Source organism: Falco biarmicus, chromosome 2 (assembly GCF_023638135.1).
Source record: "Falco biarmicus isolate bFalBia1 chromosome 2, bFalBia1.pri, whole genome shotgun sequence".
NCBI lineage: Eukaryota > Metazoa > Chordata > Aves > Falconiformes > Falconidae > Falco > Falco biarmicus.
The window spans coordinates 15,024,640-15,049,427 of NC_079289.1; the positions used below are offsets into that span (position 1 = coordinate 15,024,640).

The 24,788-nt window shown below is 37.8% G+C and overlaps 1 protein-coding gene across 1 annotated transcript in view; it reads left to right on the forward strand.

The window, feature by feature from the left end:
• ARHGAP42 (Rho GTPase activating protein 42) overlaps window positions 1–24,788 on the forward strand; it is a 162,173-nt gene that overhangs the window by 91,724 nt on the left and 45,661 nt on the right. The window contains exons 5-7 of the mRNA XM_056328674.1: window positions 11,766–11,867; window positions 16,442–16,552; window positions 23,667–23,771. Coding sequence (XP_056184649.1) covers window positions 11,766–11,867; window positions 16,442–16,552; window positions 23,667–23,771 — 318 coding nt within the window. The remainder of the gene's footprint in view (window positions 1–11,765; window positions 11,868–16,441; window positions 16,553–23,666; window positions 23,772–24,788) is intronic.

The window sequence follows — 24,788 nt, forward strand, 5'->3', positions numbered from 1 at the left end:
TCCAGCCTTGCTGTCAGGCCCAGTGTGGAGGGGATTACATTCCATACCTGAAAAACAGGTCTTAAGGTTGTTCATGAGACTCTTCAAGAATCTCAAGGAGGATTTAAGAAAAATACAGGAACTGGTCGATTGCCTGTAACACAGAGCAGGACAGGGCTTGCAGGAAGCAGAGTTTGGTATTCTGTTCCCTGCACAAGGGTGCATAAGGTCTTCATTCAGCTAGTCAAAGGCACCTATGCCCCTGCCCTCCCATGCTCAAAATAAGACTCCACCCTGAATTTTGACATCCTTTATCAAACCAAATTCATCATGTTTTAAGAAAGGCGGCTGCATTCTCTTACCCTACATGGATTACTTCAGAGTCATGGTCATGGATGTTGCATAGTGCCACAGCTGTACCAAACACTTCACACTTACATCACAAGGCTTTTCACATGAGTGAAAAAATCTTAAATCTTAATCTGTTACGGGTTGGGTGTTTCTTCAGCTGAAGAACTCCATTGCTTCTCTTTGTTCTGTGGTGTGTTTAAGACAACAGCATAAAAATGGAACTATGATATTTGGGCATTAGTGACATTATATTGGCTCTGTGTGTCTTTATTCCACACCTATGGAGGAGCTGCATTTTCCATTCTAGATAGGAAACAATTTGATTGGGACACTTGGCTGTAGTGCCGCAGGTTCCCCTTCATCCAGTATCTTGCTGTACCTGTGCAGCAGGTCCTTGCAGGGGCCTGGGAACATACCAACTTGTACTTTCTTACCGTTGTAGCAATTTTGCTTTTGGCAAAGCAAGTATGAAATAGCTGTATTCCGAAGTGCAGTGGGTGATCGTAGCTGGAAAGCATCACTTCTCTACTGTAACAAAAGATGGGCATCATTACTTGAAACTTTAATGTATGTTGGTGTAGACAGGGGAGTACCAAGAACTCTATCTTTCTGCCAAGTGAACCAGCTTCGTTACTTCAGGATCTTTCAGGCTACAGTAGCCACCACAGAACCATTTATTCCTGCGGACTTGCCAAGAAGGGGTGGTCCCACATGGTTGTTTTGATGAGAATGTCATCCCTCCCTAAGAAGTAAACTGGGAGCACTGGTTGAGCTTAACACCACCAGTGGGGAGGCATAACTCTTCACCCCAAAGTGATAGTTTGTGTTCCTTTATCAGTGTTGTAAGAGGGATTCTGAAAATAGATGCTTTCAAAACAAAATAAAACCACTGCTGACATTAACCCCAGACTGTTTCCTTTTTTTTCCTATCTGCAAACAGCACAGTTTCCAATTGTGTGTATTCATCTAAAAATTTTCTCATAACACTCCTCAAGTTCTTCCTCGGATCAGTGCTGCAGTCCTGTTGCGGTGACGTGCAAGGCGGCATGGGACCATAAGCTGTGCTGAACGTGCTGCTGACACGGAAATCAGTGATGGCGGCTGATTGGCTGGCATGGACAGAAGAGAGATTCCCAAGGAGTTCTTTTAAAAATAAATGACTACTTAAGAGATATTTTTATCTTCTGCTTTTCAAATAAAACAGCAAGTATGGGACAATTATAAGCTAGTCTTTCAGAATTGCTTTATTTAAATGACATTATATTCTTTTCAGCTTTTTTGGATTTTCTTTGCTTTAAGTGCACAAAGGAAAGAAAGATGCTAACTGTGCAGATGAAATGGCCTCTTCATAGACATTTTAGTTTGCTAGTGTACCAGGACATTCCTTAAATATACTTCAGTTGTGCGGGAATCTGGCATAGGAAAGGAAGTATGGAGAACCTGAAATGGCAGCACACCTCCGTGGGGAGGAAACAAGCCAGTGCTCATGGGAGGGATGCGGGTGAGGAGAGCAGCAACATCAGGTCTGGGGTGCCAACAAGGCAGCTGCTTAGGGAATGGCGATGGCCACTTAGGGAGACGGAGGAACGAAGAGAAGCAGGGAAGGCAGGAAAGGGACAGTGGTGGAGAGCAAAGGAAGTTGTTGATTAGTGTAATACAGTTTTTAACATTGGTCATTCTTTTTGTAGTTGAGAAATTGACCGTCCTGACTGTTAAGATGAAAGTGAGCCTTACTGTCAAATGCAAAGATGGCGCTACAAAAGCTGTTGTGCCTGTAGCAGCCCTGTGCTGTGCTTACACTCCCCATAGCTGGATACTGTACCTTTAGCATTTCTGTGCATTTATGTCAGTAACTACAGAGCCAAGTGTGTCTTGCCTGTCCTTAGTATGAGAACGAGAGAATAAGGAAAACCAAAACCTTTCTTTTCACTGTTGATGCAGCATTGGATAACAGGTTGGTTGACTACTGAACTTGAAAGGGCAACTTCTAGCTGTCTAAACATGGGTGAAGCTGAGAGATTTGTCCCTGCTTAGTCCAGTGCTGATGTAGAAGATTAGGCAAAAATTGGAGCTGCCTGTTCCCCATGAGTAAGACCAGTTCACTTCACTATTATCCGTTGTAATGCTGCTTTTATTCTGTCCGTGCAATTCATATGTGGCAGTTTGCATCAGGGAGTAAGCTAAAGCCACCAAACCATGCAATGGCGTTATTTGTCTTTACCTGTAAACCCTTTTTTCCTTCTGTTTGCCTGACTTTGTCATCTGAACTGAGCTGAATTTGATGCATGTGGAAATGAAGCAGAAACAACAAAAGGCATTGTAATTTCTTTTTTTTTTCTCTTTTTTTCTAATGAACTTTAGGAAGCTCTATAAGCTGGAACTAGATAATGAGAAAAAATACAACTACTTTCTACTTACGTAGAGAAGGTCTCCTCTCTGGTCTGATTTTAGTCTAACGTTAATGTTAACAGGTTTCCATGGATAGTCTTGACAACTCAATGACTTCAGCATTTTGAATATTCTAAATCACAATATGTGTTATTGCTGATTTACCTTTTTTTTTTTTTTTTTTTTTTTTGTTAAGAATATCATGCCCCAAATCTCAGTTGGCTTCTTTCTTTTTATCATGCAAGCAATGACTTAGGATTGAGTTTTATCTTCTGTTCTCATTTACTTTCTATTCGGCATGTATAGCCGTATTGATTTCTAACAAGTATCTGCATTGCTTATGACATGAGCAGTTTATTCTAGATGACTTTTGATGAAGTATACACAGTTAATTCAAGCTTCTTTCTGAATTCCTAAAGAGCATGGGTAACTTTCTTTTTTAAATCATTTAAAGTCACAACCTTTTGTACAGGCATAGGAGACCCTCTTGCTGTTGTGATAAAACATTCTCAGCTTCAGAAAACTATCTTAAACCTGCCTCAGAGAAGAGTTTAAAGAGTCAGTTTCTCCTGTTCTAGGGAGTTTCTTCATATTTTTTAAACAGTAACACGCTAAGATATTCCAGCAAAAATACTTCATGTTTAGTAGACAGTAAAAACAATAAAACTAGATTACGTATGTAGACTTACCAGTCCTGCTGTTTGGGCAGGGATTTAACAGATTCCCAGACATCTAGCAGCTACTCCTGGAATCAGCAAATGCCAAATAAACTCCAGACAACTCTGCAGCTGAATAACAGGGAGTTTAATGTGTCCCGCTTTGGGACCTGCCAGTATTGGCGGGTTTGCATGCCTTTTCACAGCAGTGCTGGGAACTTGTAATATTTTTTTCCATTTCAATAGAGAATTTTTTGGAGAGAAACAAATGACATCCAGCAAGCACATTTATTCATTGAATAGTAACTGATTCTTAATTTGAACAGAATTTTAGATCTCACAGAAATAGTGAATCATTTCTGCCTTTTTTTAGTCTCCACTAGTGAGTACCTTCTGTATACACACATCTGATGGAATTACATAGGGAAGTGTTAGGGAATAGCTGTAGGATTCGCCTCTTCCAGGAAACAGTTTTGAAAGTACCTTATATTTGGATTTGTCAAGGCATTGCAGAGGTAAAAGAAAATTTTCTTCAGAAGTTTAGGAACCTGAAAGTTAGACCATCTCTTGCAGGGTTATTCAGTATTTTACACAGATGTGAACTCCATCCTAAACTTCAACTAGTTTTGGGTGGTTTAAAGTATCTTCTAGTTCTATGCATAGCTTACATGATTATAATTTAGGTTCTTTTATTAAACTGCCAGTTTTTAATTTCTGTCTTCATAGCTTTAATGCTGCTAAACAGTCTTGTATTCCCAGTTTATTGCCTTGTTATACTTCGTAGTTGCAATATGTTCTTTTTATTATAATTATTTGTGTCTTACACCATATTCTTTTCTGGATATTCATGGATTACATATGGTTGTTTGTTTTTAGTAAAGAATTGATTTAAAGATACATAGTTGTTAGGTCATTTAATTTTCTACATGATGCATTCAGCTTCAATCTGGAAGTGTTTTCACTAGTAGTTATGAGTAACATAAGTTATAATTTATGACTATATTAACCTTATTTTATATTGAGCAGCAATCATATCATTATAAACTATGATATAACTTTGTTCCACTTCATATTATTTGCTACCGATACATAAATGATGCCCTTTAACCTCCAGGCTTTCTCACAGATTTGGAGAAAGCCTATAACCTCACGATATGTTAAATTCTGATTGAGAGCAGGAGGGAAGGAATTTTATATCCCCTTTTCATTTTTCCTTTTGGAAAATCTCTTTTGGCTTTATCTTGAGCTGCAAGCATTCATATAACAAATCAAAATCTCTACCAAAAAGAAATCCCCCCCCATCCAGTCATCTATCAAAATGCAGTCTGTAGTCTTATATGCCTATGATAATTTCAATTTTATTAAAACCAAACCAAACCCCCCACCCCCACAACCACCTCCATGAGAATTCTAAGCAAAAGCTCAGGCAAGATAAAATGGAAGGTGAATTTATTTCTTTTCTCCTCAGATGAGAAGTTGTGAGACTCTGAGATCTCGCGTTTTCCAGAAAATCTTTAGGATCTGAGTTCAAATCAGTCTTCCCAAGACTAAGTTGAGTTAATTTTCTAGTCTACAGTTCTACTTTCCTTTGTCCTGCTTCTTAGTAAGAGATGGTCCCCAAATTTACAACTCCAAACAAAATTCCAATAACTTTGTAGAAGCACATTTTGAATTTTTGTTTGGAAGGTAATGAAGAAGGTGGCTTTGAAACATTTGAAGTGTAAAATCCCAGCAATGAAACATCTCCAGTGTGTTATTATATTGACATTTCTGCAGTTGTTGTCAAAGAGAAAGAAGGGGGATGTAGCTTTATTGATCTCAATGGAGTTCACCATTGTCTTCAGATTCTTCCACTGACAAATGTGTCTGACTTGATCTATATTCGAGTCTTACTATTGCACTTTTGTGCCAGCTTCTATAGTTTCTGCATTTCAGCTTGAGTTGGTGAGAAAAATATGTACTAATTTTGGGTGGGGGACAAACAGAAATCATCACAGCCATGTTTCACAATGTTCACTTTTTTCCTAATTAAGTAATAGATTCTCATTGAATTTTTTTTCTCCAAAAGGTTTCTTTGCAATGTTTTCTATTTTCATTTCCTTTCTTGATCCTTTTAAAATCACCTCTTACAAAACATGTTTATTTTATGGTTGCGCAAGGATATTGTTGTTGAAAATTAATCTGAACTACATGTGCAAGGTTTTTTTGTTGTAAAGATTAGCATTTTAAAGTCTAAATCTGAATTCTAGGACAAAAAAAAGAGTAAAACTCTTTTTTAGGGACAGATGTAAGATTTGGCTAAGATAAGGTAAGAGATAAGTATAGTACCAGAAGTCATTGCAACTAGAAGAAATGGAAAGACATGAGAAGGATGGCAAAGGCTCTTTGTGAAAAATAGAGAGGAATAATTTCTATAATAATTCTGAAGATACATATAACTATTTTGATGTCTAATACTGCACAGAAAGTAGTGGCAAACTCAGACCATTAAAAAAAACACACCTGCTTTCTTGATGCTCCCACTGGAAAAGAGAAGTCAACTTCAAATGTAATAACTCTTGCTGCTTTACATCCAAAAATACAACTTGTGGTTAAAATATGTAGGAAGTATGCCAGTGATTTGTTGTATGCATATGATCAGTTACAGTATGGAATCAAAGCCTTTCTAAACAGAAAAAAAAATCTGACTTAATTGAGTCACCTTTTTAATAATTGATGTCTGATCTTTTCATAGCCATAGATATCTGTAAAACAGAAGGATAGGAGAACAGCTTTGGAGTTAGACTTTCAACTGGCATATAATAGCTGTTCTATAATTAGTGGTATCTTGAGTAAAATTTTTTTCTGAAAAGATGATTTTCCATTTTTGGAGACTGTCTAACCAGTTTTGAAATAGAACTATAGAGGAAAACTAAGCAGAGAGAACAAAACCAGGATTTAAACCTGGATCACACTGGGTACTGGAAAGTTAGTAGAATTCCATTACATACTAGAAGCTGAGTGTTTGGTTAAGGGCTCTCCTAATGGGGTTGTTAGAAATTTGAAGCATTTAAAACTGTTCTTGAACTTTTAAAATACTTTTTAAAACATTTTAAAACATTTTTTAAAACAAATGGTTTTTATATGTTTTTTAAATGTTTTTGAACTGATTTAAGGCTTAGTGACCTGACACACCTGAGAACAGTTAAACAACTACAGAGACATTTACAGTATTTATATTGCTTACAGTCTGCAGAACTTAGTCTATACAAAAGGTATTGATGGCTTTTACATCAATGTAAAACACATCAAGGTTTAATATTTTTTAATTTCTGTTTTTATGTGTTTAGATTTTTTTTATTGCATCCTCTCTAATTATCTCAAGTGGTTTTTTTTTTTCATATGTTCTAGCTGATATTTTGACAGAAATGGCTGATAAGTTTCCAGGAAAAAGAGAAGGGATGACGATTACTTGCAGGAAGGATATGCAAGGAAGAAAGGAAGATGGAGGCTCACAGGAATAAGAGACATAGTACAGCAGCCAGGATTTAGCACCTTCCTAATGGCGAAGTACCTTATGCTTTGTGTCTTGGCTGATGCTGTCTGTCCTGGTAACAGCACGAGCTCTCTTATCCAGCCACATCTCTTTCCTCCTTGGGGTTTGATCCAATGTGGAATCTAGAGGCAGAAGCAATCCTCAGTCTTCTGAGCTGTGAGGAGATAGATTCACATGGAAACTTTCTTTGTAAACCTGCCGATGAGTGGAAAAGCAGGATTCTCAGTCTCATGGGCACAGATTGCTGGGACCACAGTTCAGATGATTAATTTGGGTAGCAGCTGTGTATAAGAGAGTGTTTTGAGGGTTGCATAAGAAAAGGCTAAAGCTGGAATGAGATCAGTCTGTGACTCCACTTAGGATGAGCCTGTGTGCTGTGAGTCACCGACTGAGTGTGCAAGGTGAGAGTTATCTTGGCAGAAACTGGAGTGTGTCTTCGCTTCCAGAAAATGAATCACCTGCTTCTCAGTGTATCTTTTGGTTAATTTTTATGAAGTAAACAGTTTTCAGAGGCTTCATTGCATTCAAGTATGTGTTTTTTACTGGCACGGCAGAGGACCTTTCAAGCAAAGGGAACTCACCTGTTGGGGCCAGTATTTTTTAGATTTTTCCCAGAAACATGTCTTGAGTAATCAGTACAGTACCAGAAACACTGTCCTGCTGGCTCTACAGCCTTATTCCCAGAAGTATTACCAAGTAAAGATACTAATGCAGTCAAAACTGCTAAGTGATCTTTACTTTCTAGTCTGCTTCTATTTATTCTCTTTGTTTTGTCTGCTTCTAGCTTTGAAGGGAGAAATTTTGTTGTGTTAAAATCTGGAAAAAAAGGAAGAAGTTAATACAATGTGCTGTCCCTGGAAACATTGCGCTTGGGCCAGAAGTTGACCTCGTGTCAAGAAAGCTCCAAATTGTTAGTTTTCTTCTTAACTGGTATAAAAACTGTGAAGGTAGTGGTTGCACAGACCTTTACAGCAGAGAGGTGCAGTCTTGGAGAAGACCAGCAGTGCTGGCAGGAGACCAAGAGAGGCTTCAAACTCTGTGTGTCCTCAGAGGTGGTGCAATGCAGATCTTTGAGAAGTTCCCCGTGAGGTACAAGATACCCTGCCACCGCAATTAGCATATTTGAATACTTTTTTTCCTTGTTCATGGGGGAGTTGTATCTGTTTAGATGCGATCATTTAATTCCTGTGTTTTCCTGTTTGCATATGAAGAGAATCATAGAATCATAGAATACTTTGGGCAGGAAGAGGGACCTTAAAGATCACCTAGTCCCACCCCCCCTGCCATGGGCAGGGACACCTCCCACCAGACCAGGTTGCTCACAGCCCCGTCCAGCCTGGCCTTGAGCACTGCCAGGGATGGGGCAGCCACAGCTGCTCTGGGCAACCTGTGCCAGTGCCTCACCGCCCTCACAGTAAAGAACTTCTGCCTTGTATCTAATCTAAATCTACCCTCTTTCAGTTTAAAGCCATTATCCCTTGTCCTGTCACTGCCTGCCCTAGTAAAAAATCCCCCTCCAGCTTTCTTGTAGGCCTCCTTTAGGTACAGAAAGGTCTCCCCAGAGCCTTCTCTTTTCCAGGCTGAACAACCCCAACTCTCTCAGCCTGGCTTCACAGGAGAGGTGCTCCAGCCTCTGATCATCTTCATGGCCCTCCTCTGGACTTGTTGCAGCAGGTTCACATCCTTCTTGTGTTGGGGCACCAGAGCAGAATGCAGTACTCCAGGGGGGGTCTTGAGAGCAAAATGAAGTGGGAGAATCACCACCCTCGACCTGCTGGTCACACTTCTTTTGATGCAGCTCGGGATTCAATTGGCTTCCTGGGCTGCCAATTGCACATTGCCAGGTCATGTTGAACTTCTTGTCTGCTAACACCCCCAAGTCCTTCTCCTCAGGGCTGCTCTCATTCCATTCTTCACCCAGCATGTATTTGTGCTTGGGATTGTCCCAACCCATGTGCAGGACCTTGCACTTGGCCCTGTTGAGCATGAGGTTTCCATGGGCCCACCTCTCAAGCCTGTCAAGGCCCCTCTGAGCAGCATCCCTTGCCTCCAGCATGTTGACCACGCCACATAGCTTGGTGGCATTGGCAATCTTGCTGAGGGTGCACTGGATCCCAGTGCCCATGTTGTGGACAAAGACATTAAAAAGTGCCAGTCCCAATACCAACCCCTGAGGAATGCCACTCGTCACTGGTCTCCGCTTGGACATCGATCTGTTGACCTGCAACACTTTGAGTGCAGCCATCAAGCCAATTCCTTATGCACTGAATGGTCCACTCATCAAATCCATGTCTCTCCAATTTAGAGACAAGGATGTTGTGTGGGACAGTGTCAAATGCTTTGCACAAGTCCAGGTACATGACATCAGTTACTCTTCCCTCATCCACCAATGCTGTAATGCCACCATAGAAGGCCACCACATTTGTCAGGCACAATGTTTGCACTTAGTGAAGCCATGTTGGCCGTCACCAATCACCTCCTTATATTTCATGTGCCTTAGCATAGCTTCCAGGAGGATCTACTCCATGAACTTACCAAGCACCAAGGTGAGACTGACTGGCCTGTAGCTCCCCACGTCTTGCGTATTTCTCTTTTAAAAAATGGAGATTATGTTTCCCCTTTTCCACTCAGTGGGAATGTCACGAGACTGCCACAGCTTCTCAAATATGATGTATAGTGGCTTAGCCACTTCATCCGCCAGTTCCCTGAGGACACTTGGATGCATCTCATCAGGTCTCATGGACTTGAGCACCTTCCAGTTCCTTAGATGGTCTCAAACCTGATCTTCTCCTGCAGTTGTATTTTAAAATGATTCAGTTCATTTTTTTCAGTCCAGTACCTTAACTTCATTGTCTTAGAAGGTAAGACAATATGCAACTGCTTGTACCTTTTCTTCAAAAGATAAGTATCTGTGGTGTGTGATCAGTGGAACTGAATTTCTGTTTATGACCAAAGGAGATGTTGAGATATTCAGGTTGCTCTTTCTTGATCATAAAGGCCTAGCACTTGAGTATTCCCCAATAAAACTTTGGCTGTGGAACCAACCTGTGCTTTCAGTTGCACAAAAGTTGATTTCTTGGCTAATAGGTCACTTGGTGACTCCTGCCTTCTGCCTTCTCTCTTTCTTGTATGAATATGTTTGGGAAGGATTTTGGAAAATAATTCATATAGCTTCTTTTCACTTACTAGGCAAAATACAAGCTTTTATTTTTTTATCATTATTATTATTGTTTTTGCTTTTTTTCCTTATATCTGCATAGCTGCAATTAAATACAGAAAGCCTTGGTAGTTTTTCTATATTGTTAATTAATATTTTGTTGAGTCAAGTGCCTTCTTTCCCTTATGATGTCTTTTGAAGATATTTCTGCTGTCAGGTAATGAGAACATGAAATGGTGCATATTTTTCATACTAAATATGTTTGAACTTTTTGTAGGATAGAAAGTACATGATGTGGTTTATAGTCTACTATAATTACCATTGTGAACTTTAGTCACTGGAGCTAATCAGTAAGTGGTTTGTTGTTACAGCTGGCTGATAAGTTTTCATTCATAGCATTAAATTCTTCCTTATATTTCTTATTTCTTTGACTGACCTGCTTTTCCTACGATATGACAAAGAAAAACAGGGTGGTGCTACAGTGCAGGGTAGTTATTTTTGTTTTGTATATAACAATTTCTAGGGAGACAGGAGTGAGGAAAAGGATCACTATAGTTCTGAGGATGACCTGATGTTACTGCATTATGTCCAGTAATTAGTTTTTCCACCATTAATAACTTTTGCACATGTGTAGGTAGGACTGGTTGTGTTGAGTTTTCTTTTTGCTCAAAATATTCAATTTGTTAATCATTAAAACAAAACATTAGGACACACCTAAGATTGTAAAATTAACTGGCAGAGAGTTGCTCTTAATGGGATGATATATAATTTTATAATTCAAATTTATATTTTTATCATTACTAATACTCTGATGGGATATTTACTTTAAATCCTTCTCCTGTTTCCTGAAATTTGGCACTTCTTGAAAGATGGAAAAACTCTTGAGGCAGCTGTCGTCATCTTAAATTTCAGATTTAAATTTCAAAATAGCTGATTTAAAAATTAATGAAGCATAAATTCTAAATTAGATTACAGAAGATAAGATGTTTCTGAATTCACTCAGAGCAGTAGCTCTCTTTGGTATTATGTATTTAAGTAGTTTTATGGTAGAAATGTGAGGATTGTCTGCACATGATGGGAAAAACAAGGAGTGGGAAAGGAAAAAGGTAGGGTAACTGTTTTAAATGAGACAAGCTTAAATATTCAGACACATCAAAACATTACTTGAAACAGACTTTTGGACAAATTTCCTTTTGCATCCACATATGTGCTTTTCCATCGTCCTCATATTTTAAGAGTGCGGATGGAAAATAAGCATATTAGTCTTAAATGCAAAGGATAGGCCTGTATCATCATCAGGGGTTTTTTATACTCATCTACCTCTTCCACTATGTTTTTATTCACCAAAGACAGCATGACAGGTAAGTACCTTTATAAAACCTGGGGAAGATTATTTTGCATTAAACATCTGCTTAGGAAGATACCACCTACAAAAAAGCTCACTTATATTTGTTATGGGAAACCATGTGAATCTGTTGTATAGGTTTATTATTGATGGGAAAAATCCTGCTTAATATTTCATTTAATAATTGAATCAGTCCTCCTAGTATCTTCAGGCCTAATTCAGAATTAAACCCTAAAAACACTGGAACGAACAAAAATGGCTTTCTAACCAGGCACATTTTGGCACCTATTCTTTCTTTCAAGTTAGCAGTGATATTTAGCCAAATACTTTACATGGCAATGTTTTGTTTTTCAGGATGGGAAAAAGAAGTTTGACAAGGAAAGTGAGAAATACTATTCCATCCTAGAGAAGCACTTAAATTTATCAGCAAAGAAGAAAGAATCTCATTTGCAAGATGTAAGCACTAAGCACATTCTTAGCCGGTTTCACATTTGCATAGAGATCATGATAACAAACTGTTTCTCTTCAATTAATGCTATATTTTGTCAGTGTGAAATTGAGGTAATTTCTTGTAATCATGCTTGTTGTCAATATAAATTCTTGAGTGGGATTAATGTGACCCTAATAAGAGTTAAATAATTTAACAAGGCAATGTTCTACATGTCCAATTTTGTGTACATCAAGTACAACTAATATTTATTGGTTGCAACAATAGAATTCTATTACAATAAAAATGTGACTTTTATAAGGTATATGTGGAATATTTGAAAATCAAATAATTAATTGCTTTTTTGCTATTTAATTTATTACTCAATGAAATTACACTTCTTTTTCACATAAATTTTAATCTCTGAGTCTGAATTGAGATCACTCTTGCAATGCTTTTTTATGCTTCTTTTTAACTCTTTTTCACCTTATTCTGATATTGCATCCTGAATTTTTATCCACAACATCAGCTTTGAAGTGTCTGTATGGCTAATTATTTGTGTTTAAAACAGACAAACAAAAAAAAGATATGCATGAAGACTTCTAGTTTAACGGGAGGATTCCAGGGCTTTTCAGTATGCTGGTAGAAAAGAATTATGATTTCTTTTTGAGGAAAATCACAGTAAACCCAGCAATTTTATATCAGTGACACTTTGGGATTTGCGCCAAAAGTAGAGAAAATTTATTTTGATGGGATTACTCTTGCCACAGTGACTTTTAAATGGTAGGGATTAGTTTGCAGATGGAGTTTTCACAGGAGATGTGACAATCGCTCAGTCACAAATTGTAGGATATTTTTTTCATGCTTATCGATAATACTGTAATTCAAATTAAATAAAGATTAGCAATTCAAAATTTGTAATAATGTTTATACTACTGAATTGTCATTGCTGTCTATATAATAATCAGTCTAGATAAGGCATTAGTTGTGTAGAATTGGTTAATTGTTCCACTTGCATGTCAAAGTTTTCTATGGACAGCTTTCACTTTTCCTAAGTATGCTGTCTTGATGAAGAAACATTTCTGTTAGAAGCCAAGCACAGCTGAGAAAAAAAATACGTATTTCTTATCAAAACGTGGAGAAGCACCAATTTACTTTAGTATAGAAATAAAATAAATAAAATATTTTACTCTTGAGCCATGAGGACAATTACAGTCTAAAAACAGCAACTGAAGTGAAAAGTAACAACTGTGAATCTAGTAAACTGTGGTAGAATAACAATGGATTTGGCTCAAGTATATAAACTAATGGAAAACCAGAATAAATTTTTCCACTGTGTCCTTAAGTGACATCTCTGGATTTAAAAGTCTTGTAACTGAGGCTGAGGTTTTTTGCTTTTCTGGATGCCCCATTTGCAAAGCATCTAGGCCATAACTTGTCATTTCTGTCTTCCCCAGTTTGATGCACCTATAGGTGCACTGAATCAGCAACACAGACCCACCCTGAGCAGACGGTACGATAGCAAATCAGTACCAGTAATGTTAACTGGGGAGACTTTGGGCCTGTACCTGTATTGTAAATAAAAAAACAGGCCAAGCACACAAAAAAAAAAATAAAAAGCCCAAAGTCCAAGTGACAGCTGTTGACTCACATCCAGCATGGTTTGGGTGAGCCCTGTTTATGTCCACAACAGAGGTTTCTGGAGCAGCTGGCGGCAGAGCTGGGGCACAAAGAACCAGGTGGTGCTGGTGGCTGGGGCTTCGGTGCTCAGTGCAAGTGACAGGCAGTCCTTGCCTTAAGCCACTGTCATGCACTTAGAGAGATTGGAATACCCTTTTTTTTGACTACTGTCATGCTGAAAAATACAACTTTCTTTTTTTAACCCACTGTTTCTTTGAATTGTTGAGGTTTCTTGGTACCTCATCACATTATTTGGGTTAGAGTACTGGGATGGGCAAGGCGTAGTTCTTGTACTGTATTGGGTTATTCGGACATGGCACTTAGAGACATGGTGTAGTGGTGGACTTGGCAGTGCTGGGTTAATGCTGGGACATGATTTTCTCAAAGGTCTTTCCAACCTAAATGATTCTATGTTTCTATCATTTGACATATATCGCTTGAATGTAATTCAGAGCACCTTAATTAGGCATCTAAAGTTTGATGGTCTGGACATATTCTATAGAGAGTGGTTTGCATATATGCATCTAATTGAAACGTGTTGGATATTTTAAGAGCCTGCAAGGCTGTTTAAGCAGTTTACATAACGACTAGACTTTTTTTCCTTTAGCATCAAGAAGAAACTTCCTAATACTGTCTTTCCACTGCCTGTGGAAGTTCACAGTGGAGCAGAAAATGGTTAGAACCGAGTGATGTGAAAAAGTTAATAAACTCATTGTTTTATTTCTTTGAAATCTGCTCCAGAATCAGGCATAAATATAGAGCAAAGGCTTCAGTCTCCAAGCTGATGATGAGTTCTGGTATATATTTCAGTAATATCCCATATCAATGAAAGTATTACTCACTATAACTATATATCATGCAAATAGAGACTGGAAATCATATCCATCAAATCTTTTTATTTTTTACATGCAGTTTTAAGTCATAAAAGAAGTGTGAGAATCCTTTCAGCTTTTGAAACTTTAAAATAATTTTCAAAATAATTCTTAACAATCTGAATCCTCAGTGTTCATAAAAACTCAAACTTCTACAGAAGATGTGTTTTGGAAATTAGGATTTAGTCACTGTACACTAGTGGTGATTGTGGCCTTGATTTGGGAACCCATCCCTGAGTTTGAGATGGTACTTGGTTGTCCTAAGTATCATTACAACTACAATCTCCTTAAATGCTGTTCAGAGTAGAGATGGATTTAATAAGGTGTTTAAATACTTTTTCTGTGTCAATGCCTGAAAGAACTCATTTCTAAACCCAGGTTATTTGCTTACAATTAAATGTGAGAGCTGAGGTCTGTCTCAAGTGCTTATTGACAGCACTGTTGACAGTGTGAGCAAGGGCTCACTGGATCATGTCCCATAACGGTGGCACCTGGTTCTGTTCAGCTGTGTAGCATTGCCTTTGTGATACATTTTTTGCAAAATAAAACTATTAACAGAGCATTAAAGAAAGCAGTAGCCAAACGCACTATATGAATGGCACATGGCAGAGTTAATTCTGTGGTAAAGCGCTTGATTATTGGGAATTTTGAGTCTTGATTCCTGCTTCATAATATTTGTGTACTTAATTTTGTGAGTTTTTATAGGCATGGGAAAAAAATGCTAGTCCTGAAGCATTTGAAACATATAATTGAGGCCTGTCCTTTAAAGCAGCATTAGAGCACTGTGATAGGGAGATGATTCAATATTGTTAAGCCTCTGTGAGGCCAGATCATGATAGTAGCATGTCCTTGACTGACAAAGCAATGTTAATTATATATGGTGCTATTGGTGACCAAGTCCTCCTTGAAGGAAAACACTGTGTTTGTAGTGTTTAAAGTACCAAACCTCTTTTACGATATGTTTGCTGTCAAGGGAAGACAACATCTAGCTTTTCCAATTCTCCCGTATTTGTTATTTTCAATGCCAGAATTGAACTAGAAAATATACAGACATATACTGCTATATTTTAGCTGGCATATGTCAATAATAGCTGAACTGGTCTTACTTCTATTGTTGATACTTGATAAAATTTCACTTCTACCTAAGATTAAAACCTAACAAATGCAGCCCAAAAGGGATTTGCTTGAGAAAATTATTTGTTACAAAGGAGGATGAATTAAAATGGAATCTGCATCTCTTTTTTAAGCATTATCCACATACTACACCCCTTGTCTGTTAGGTCCCTCTCCCATGGCTTGTTTAAATTGAGGATAAAAGCCTATTACCCTCTATCAGCTGATAAGAGTTAATTCTTTAGCTGTTTAGGCAGAAGACACTGTTTTGGTACTAGATCTTCATGTCGGGTGATATTAGACACTTCTGACAAGTACGGCCTTGTAGTTCTGGCATTTGAAAAGCAAAACATGAAAAATAATTGATTTATGAGGTTAGAGACTTAAATATGTTTATATTCCAAGAGCATGTGACTCATACTATGAAATAAGTTGCAAGATGTCATTGTTAAAGACAGTCTATTTAAGAAAAAAAATACCTTCTTGGGAAGGTATTTGAAGCTGAGAAACAGGCACGATTTCAGTGCATGTGATACTCAAGCATTTCAATAGAAATGATTATCTTTTAGTCCCCCCTCAATTCCTATCCTACTCTCCTATTTCTTTTTCTAAATTTGCTATATACCAGAGACAGAGTTCCTCCTGTCACCTTTGTTTCCCTCCAGGCTTGTCCTAAATACTAGAATATTAAAGTGCCAAAAGTTAACAGGAAACCAAAAAGGAGTGGGGAAAAGACATGAGGCTAAAATGTGTAATGTTAGCTTCTTAAACTTGTGTTCACTTATTTTAAAGTAGGTATTCTAATTTTCAGGAAGAAAACTGAACTCCATAATGCCTGTAAAGTCATCTTATGGAAGATCTGTGTTAATTACAAAATCTGTTTTCAAAGCAATCATGAGAGTAAATGAATGCTGTCTGTATTTCATTTTGTCTTGTAGGCAGATACACAGATTGACAGAGAACATCAAAACTTTTATGAAGCATCATTAGAGTATGTTTTTAAAATTCAAGAAGTACAAGAGAAAAAGAAATTTGAATTTGTAGAACCTGTAAGTTGTATGTTTTATTTTCTTCGGAATACATGCATTTAAAGCTGAAAAATTAATTTAAAATATCTATGTTTTGCTCCCTTTTTAAATTGTGATTGGAGGTTGTTTGTGTATAGACAGACATTAAGATCTTGACTTGGGCACTTTCCATGTTTATTAAAGGATTATGTAAGAGTATCATATCTACTGTGAAATGAAATGTCTGATGACTTGGAGTGTGGGTAACATTTTAATGGGACGACATGTAACATTGTGTCCATGCAACGCATAATGGTTTCATGGCTGAAATTTTGAGCCAGTTTTTGGGTTTAAATATTCCATGTAGGCAGTGTATACCTATGCTTTTCTGAGTTACGCTTGAAATAAAGGGAATATTAAGTTTTTGTGTAGGATGGGTAAGTTTGGTTTTTTTGGTAGTGGAGTCATTTGTCTTTAGTTTACTTTGCATATAGAAGAAATTATACGTTGACATGCCATAAAAGAGAAGATTTCAAAGTTTCATCTCTAGATCTTGGATTTTCTCTTGGACTGTGTTTCCACCCTCCACCTCTAACTATCTTCTGCGTCAGTTAATACCAAAAGCTGCTTGGATATGATGTGCTAGCATATTTCTGTGGCACATTAATAGTATTGCTACTGGTCATGTCATACAGGACTAGCTTACCAGTTTCCTTATTTAGTTAGTACCTGTAGCCCTTGACAGAGAACTTCCAGTGTCATCTGTCCCTTCCCATTAAGCACACTGAGTGTAGCAGAGCATCAGTTGTGAAAGAGAAACATGACAAGTATTTTTCTTTTTTTCTCTTTCCACACCATCTTCCAGCTTCCTTATAACTAACCGAAACAGCACTCCTGACTGTGAAACAGGTTGAATTACATGTCTAACACCCAATATCATTAAGAAGAGCTTCTTAGGTGCCTCCTTTCCATGAGATGAGAATGTATAGTACAGTGAATGTTTGACATTGATGCAAACTAATGAACCTGGATTCAGCAAGCAGTACTTATAGAAACCCTATCTTTATGGCATACAGCTGCCATATCTTAGAGATTAAAACTTTGCTCAAATTCCTAAATAAGAACATTTTTCTACCTGTCACAGATTAATCCAGTGTCTTTCTCTGTCTACTTCTGCAAAACTCTCACATCCTGGAAAAATCTAGCAATCTTGACCTAGCTCTGACCCTGGTATAGGAGATTTTATGTTCCTTTAAAGCAATAGAAAATTTCTGTATTGAGAAGGCTTTGTACGTTGGGAAATGTTACTGTGCAATTGCATATAGTTAAAATAGGACATCTTTCATCCTATTGTGCTAGACAGAGAGAAAAAACAAATTTGATTTTATGTATTTTAGCTGCAGATACTGAACTTTATCCTTTTGACCAGGAGCTGTACCCACATTATGTCAGCCATCACAGCAGCAGCTATGAATTACCGAAATCAAAAAGCGATTTATCAGGTCACCAGTGCTAATACTGAGCGAGCAAGCAAGCAGGGAAGGTTACTGGTAAACTCAGTCTTGTAGACCTGGGTGTTTCTGTAACCAGGTGTACACATGTAGTATGCAAAATTTACTTTTTAGTGGATCAGTTGCTATCCTGTGTCAGATCAGTAGGCATGTTAGCCCAGTATGCTGTTTGTTGGACACAGGTCATTACTTGATGTTCCAGAGGGAGGTATGGCAAATACTCTGGTGACTGGGTAATGATAGCCCTTGCAGGCAGTGTCTTCTGGCTCCAGGTGTGAATTTTCTATAATCAATCTGAATATAAATGGAGCTTAAATTGTAACATCAGTTGCAGAATTTTGAACCTTTAATTTTTAAATTTTTTTTCTAGTCTGTTGCATACAACATGCTGGAATAAAAGCATTTACTAAAACCCATAAGACAAGGTATGCCAAGTAAATTGTAATACACGTCAGCAATATCATGAGACAAAGAAAAAAAAGAAAGTCTTCAAAATAGACTTTCTAAAAATGCATAGTTTATGTAAGTGATGTTGGCAGTTTGAGCATGTGCTCCTAGATGCAAGTAGATAAGGATGTAGCCTAACACTTTAAAATCACATATCAAAAGAATTGCCATATTATAGTTTTCCTCTGTGTGCTCTGCAGATGTTCAGATGCTAGAAGATGCCTTGTGTTGTGTCTATATCGGCGTTCTTCCTCAGGAGCTCTGCTGGTTGTGGAGCATTCTAGTGCATGTGCTCCTTATGTGTCTGATTTATCAGCTCAGCGTCATGTCTCCATGTAATTCACAGCCTGACATGTCGCTAATTGATTGAAGGAAAATTTAACAAAATAAAAGAAAGGCTGTTAGTGCAGTGAAGGAGGAAATTGTGATGCCTATGTGGAAGAAGGATAAGTTCATGACATGGGAATAGAACTTGAAATGCAAATGATTTGCTGGAGCTTCTTCCAAGATCTTCGGCTTGTCTGTGCTAAAGGATAAGGGTGGTCTGGGAACCAGAGTGGGAGGAGCAGCCTAGCAAAAGTTGTGGGGTGGGTTACACCTAGGACTGTAGGACAGCTTAAGTTGGTTAAGAGTGGCGTGCGTTCCTTCCTGGAGGAGGGTGGGGAGAGATATTAAGGTACAAAATGCTAATGATTCATACTCTGAATAGAGGATTATAATATTTAGAGTAGGTTTATGCAGCTTCTCCTCAGGCCCTGGATTTCTCTGCTGTTCTCTGCATCTTGTTTGAAGTTGTTGCTAATGTGTACTAGTGTAACTGACAGCTGCGTATTTGTGATCCTCCTAGATCTTGATTTTTTTCCAAGGAAAAGAAACAAAACCAACCCTAAAGCTTTTCATATGGATCATTAATTTAATTTTTTTCTCAAGGACAACTTAATGTTAAAATTTACTTTACAGCAGGTTAAACACAAAGCAAAGTAAGTGACAATAATCTCTCATCCTAGCTTTGCCCTTGTGGGCCCACAGAAGCTAGTCCAAAGCAACGCTGCTTTCTGAGGGTGTTACACTTAACAGAAATACAGACACCTTCCTAGAGCTCCAGTTTGTCCCTCAGCAATGCCAGGACTTCTTTGGCCTGTAGAAATCTGAGCAGAGTTCATAAGCAGTAAGCTATCTGAAATCTGAGGGGTGGTCCGTTAAATGTCACAAAAGCCCAGAAGTGTTTATTTAATAAAGAAAAAAAAATAACCAACAAACCCTGCCTGTAATTGCATGCAGTCCTGTGAGATCTCGCTGTGGACATTGAAACTCAGTTTCTCTTTTCTTGGATTTTCTACATTATTAACTGCATTCACTTTAATCTGATGAATAAGTGCTATCTACTTATAAATAAAATGAAACCAGGGAGACAGAGACTTCTGGCTGATGTGCTACAGGCCAAAGGTTAAATTCCTCCCCTATCCGAAACCTAAGTACAGTCTTCTTCCTGTGAGAATGAAATGACCAGGCAGTCTTGAGGTCACCAGCTCTACATAAAAATAAATAAAGTCTCAAGAAGTAGTTGGATTTTGTTTCAGGTTCTGTGTTGAAATCCTCATGGCACTGGGGTAGTGAGTACAATGGTATTACAGAGTTCAGACCTCGCTCTTTATTGATGTGACCGATTAGATACTCAGAATGAGGTAACTGTAAGGGACTTGCTGAAATGAAAAATTGTTAATATGAACACATCAGGCATCGTATGTGATGTCTGGTGAAACAAATCACCTCTTTATATGTGAAGACCACCTCAAAATACATTCTGAAAATGTTTTTTTAAAGAAAAAGAGGGCTGTTTTTCTTTTCTTTATTATTTAATATAAATCTTTTTTAAATTATGAGCCTGCCTTTAGCAGCAGTGCCACTTCTAACACCAGCAACAAGAAAACCCCACTGTGAGCATAAGCCTAAGGCAGAAGTCCTTGGCTTTTAGATCTCTTCCATGCGATGCTATGGCTGTACCTGTCCTGATGGAAGTGGTTATGAAGAGGCCTTAACAGCACAGGCCCATTGCGCACAGGCCATTTTCTGATCCCTCTTCTTCCACCACTCGTGACACTTACATAGAAGCAAATACCATCCTTAGTATCAGTTATTTCAACAAAGAGTTTGAATAAACTGGCTTAGGACTTGCACAAAATAAGCATATTTTTACTTTTATTCCCATTTTTCTAAGTGCTTAGAGAGTGTTTGTCAAGAGAAACTCAAGGCCAGACCCTCTGCAATGCACAACTGCCAGAATACCTAAGGAGTACTTTAACTAAAATGCATTCAGGTTTTTCTCGGGGTTTGGGGTTTTTTTTTTGCTATTTTTTTGCTTTCTGATAAATTCAGCTTTGCTGCCATCTTGTGTTAAATATTTTCCTCCTCAGTATTTCTTCTCATACTCCATAAAAGCATTTTGTATGGTGGAAAACAGTTTTCTTCAAGTATTGAAGCTGAAATTTAAACAGTCTATAGTGCATTCTCCTGAAATGCCCTTTAAACTGATCTTTAAAATTCAGGCATAAGCTGACATACTGAAAGATTCTTTCACTAGTTCTTCTGCTGTAATTTTGGTGTACTGTAATGTTCTGGTCTGGCTGCAGTTTTCCTGCAGTGCTTCTTCAGCTGAAAGGAGTGGGTTTAGCAGCAAGCTCCTACTTACAGGTTAAGTTAGTCCAAGTCCTTTTTGACCGAACAAAGTCAGAGTAAGCACAAGAGTAGTTATGCTGCTGTATCTGAAGGAGCTGTAGTTGGGGACGCTCATGAGTAACTGCATCTATTACTGTGGGCACGGGCTTTGTACAGCTGGAGCCAGAGCAAAGCCTTAATTATAATTTACCTACTTATTTTATACTTTAGTTCTAAAAAAGGAAGATTAGTTTTCTTTTATGTAATTCTAGAATTACATTATAACCCTTAAAATTATAGAGCTCTTCCTATGTGTTTACATAATCAGAGATTTTTAAGATAAATTGTTGTATTTGGACCTTTGTTAGAACCACTTGAATAACCAGTAGGAGACTTTCAGGGCCAGGTCCTTAGCTGAGGTAATGATTTCAGCTGGACAGATGATGGTGTAAAGCTGAGACAATTTATACAAGCTGTGGAGCCCTTTACTTGACTGTGTGGCCTGCATTGTTTGTTTGATAGTGGAGTGTTTGAGGAATTCACACCCATTGTAGAGGCCTCACAAAAAGAGGCTTTTATGCCCAAGGATCTTCTCAGTTCTTCAGGCTCTGTGACCAACTTACTGGGCAGCCATCGGCTTTCACCACCTCAGCCTGAGGCCAGGGTTTCATCTGATCCTGCAATGCCGGTAAAAACCAAGGGTGAAGTCCTTCTCCAAGCCATGCCTTCATGCTTCTGTTTGTGTCGGACTGATGGTGTATTAACCTCAAACTGCTTTAATTTCCTAATGCAGCAAAACAGCAGCCTTCCCAAGACAGAGGTGCTCACTGAAGGGTTCAGTGATGCCAGAGCTGGCACAAGGATGCGTGGGATGTGTGACAAAAGCTGAATGGGGAACAAGACAGAACGGGAAGGGGAGAGCAAGACTTTGGTCTGGTAGCAGCAAGCCTTCATGTTAGCTCCTCTGCTCAGTGTGCTGCATCCTTGATCTCTCATCTGTCAAGCTGTGGAAGTTCACTTGTTAAAGGATGTGGAATGTCTTGCAATGCTGGAATGGATGGGGCTCTAAAATGGCAAAAAAAAATTATTCTAGCTATTCCCCTGAAATACGTATGTTACCTTAGTACAGCAGTCTCTTGGTGAACAATAGGAAGGAGGGAGGCAGAACAATTTCTTCAAGTAGGGCTGAGTGTAAATTTAGAGAAAATATAAACACAGTAAAAGCTACATTTTTAAGCTGTTTCACTTACAGTAATCTATGGTATTGGTAACACAAAGAAAAGTGCATTAAATATGAATGAAGGAATTTTTGTTGCCTGAGTCTAGGCTACTTCAATAGTCGATGGAGAGAGATAAATGTTTCCATTGGATCATTCATCCCATCCTGAGAGAAAAGTCTGAAAAAGGAAAAAGAATTATGGTCTTGAATACCTGTGGTTTTTTACTGAGTTAGGAGGCAGCCTGGACAGTCAGTTGCTTAGGCTAGATGATTAGCTCTTCAATGGCTGTAATACACTAAAATAAATCCGAACTGTTATTACAGCTTTTGTTGTTGTACATCCAAGTTAATCTCTCTTTTTTTTTGTTGTTGTTTTCTTTACTTGTTTTTTGTAAACTGAATTATATATATAAAAAACCCCAGTCCATAATGAAAAATTAAATTCATGTTATTTAATAGCAGGTAAGATGGTTTACAGCAATGTCAAAGCACTTATAAAATTTAGAACAGAATAACAAGGCTTTGAAAACTAATAGGTGGTAGGAATACATTAAATCAACAGCTAACACTAGTTGCACTTTTTACCACTTAAACATTATTGTAAAGCTAACTTTAAAAATAATTTTCAACTGGATAAGTACAGACTTCCAACTGTTCTGTTGGAGTCACTCACAGACATACCAGATAGGGTTTGCATTTTGTTCAGAGCAGGAAGAAGTAGTCTGGTTTTCTTGTGTTGTGTTAAGCTGTCCAAAGCATACTTTCAGGAGTCTCATTTGTAGAAAATAGGTCATAGCCCAAGCAATTGCTATGAAGACAGTGAAAAAAATTTTGAAGAAAACTTTAAACTCTGAAAGTATGAACTTGGAGAATGCACACCATCAAAGACTCCAGCTGAAATAGTGGATAAAATTACTAGGACAGTGAATTAAATTATTATGGAATTGACAGCTGCATGGTGCAAAAGCCTGTTTAACTCCTCTCTCTCAAGGTCTGGCCATGGATTCCTTTCTCAGCAAAACTTTGCTCTTGCAAGTAGTGAAAGCTTGGTGTGTTCCAGGAGCTAAGACGCAGAATGTGTTTTGCTGATTGATTACTGTATTTTGCTGCTGAAAACTAACAGAAAATAAAGTGTCCTTAGTTTTTACTTTCTAATATCCATCTCAATGGAAGAAGTGCATAGCAGTTGCCAAAGCCTATTTTTTCACTGTCTCAGGCAATACCTATTCCTTGTAAGTTAGTGTATGTTCTGTTATCTTTGTGTTATATAGCATTACGAGCATATGTTAAAAATATATAACGCTTCTCAATTTTACTTTTTCAGCTCTTGGCCTTTCTTCAAGGATTATTTACATTTTACCATGAAGGATATGAACTGGCTCAGGAGTTTGCACCATACAAGCAGCAACTCCAGTTCAATTTGCAGAACGTAAGGATGATTTGTATTTATGCCATTTTGTTTGCTAATTTAATTTCAGGATATTAAAGTAGCCTCATAGAACTTTATTGGAACTCTAAATCTTGCTATGTTTCAGTAAGCTGAAATCAAAATAATATGTGAATAGGTAAAAGTTATTTTTGGTAAGGTTGATGTAATCAAGGTTCCTGTCAACAAATAACTTCAGAAAAATTAAACTTCAGATAGTTAATTTATGTTTTTCAGGTTCAAAATTTTGTGAGTGAGAACCAGAAAATGAGGACAGCAGCCAAGCTGTGATTAGAAAACAAGTAGTCCAGATAGGTTTAAACATGTGTAAATGCTTTCTTGAGTGTGGGACCTGTCTTCTGGAGTAGGCGAATGTCCCAGAAATGCTCCAACTGGTATAGAATGATGCAGTTTGTTTCTTTCAGATCACAAATAGCCATGAAAAACTTGTCCTGCTGTCTGCTAGCTTCCCACTATATATAAAGCATATTTGGGAAGCCATTCTTTGGAGCATCAAAGAACTGGTGGGGACTTCTTCCACAGTGAGCAGCTCTCACAAGCATTAAGTTCCACTGGAAGAAAGGATCTGCTATTTGTGTAGAGACTTACTCTCAACTGAGAAGGTGGATCTTTTGCTGTAGATTGGTCTGAACTTGGTAGTAAGAGCCATTCAAGGTGAACTGTACCTGAAAATTCCATAGCTTTCAGAAATAACAAAAATGCATTTAATCAATGTACTTCTCTACTCATCATAGTTGCTGTATACAAGTGTATATTTATTTCACTGTGTAACTCAAGATGTTACACTTACAAGGACATACAAGTAAGTAGATAGAAAACATTTTTATGCCTGATTTGCATTAAACAACTGTCATTTGCTTTTAAGGCAAAAAGTGAATTTCAACATGTTAATATTGGACCAGCCCTACATTTTTTGTGACAAGTAATGTCAAAGTACAGAACAAATAAAAAAAAAAAAAAAAGTGAAGATATTGTATCATTTACTCCAAATGCTGTATT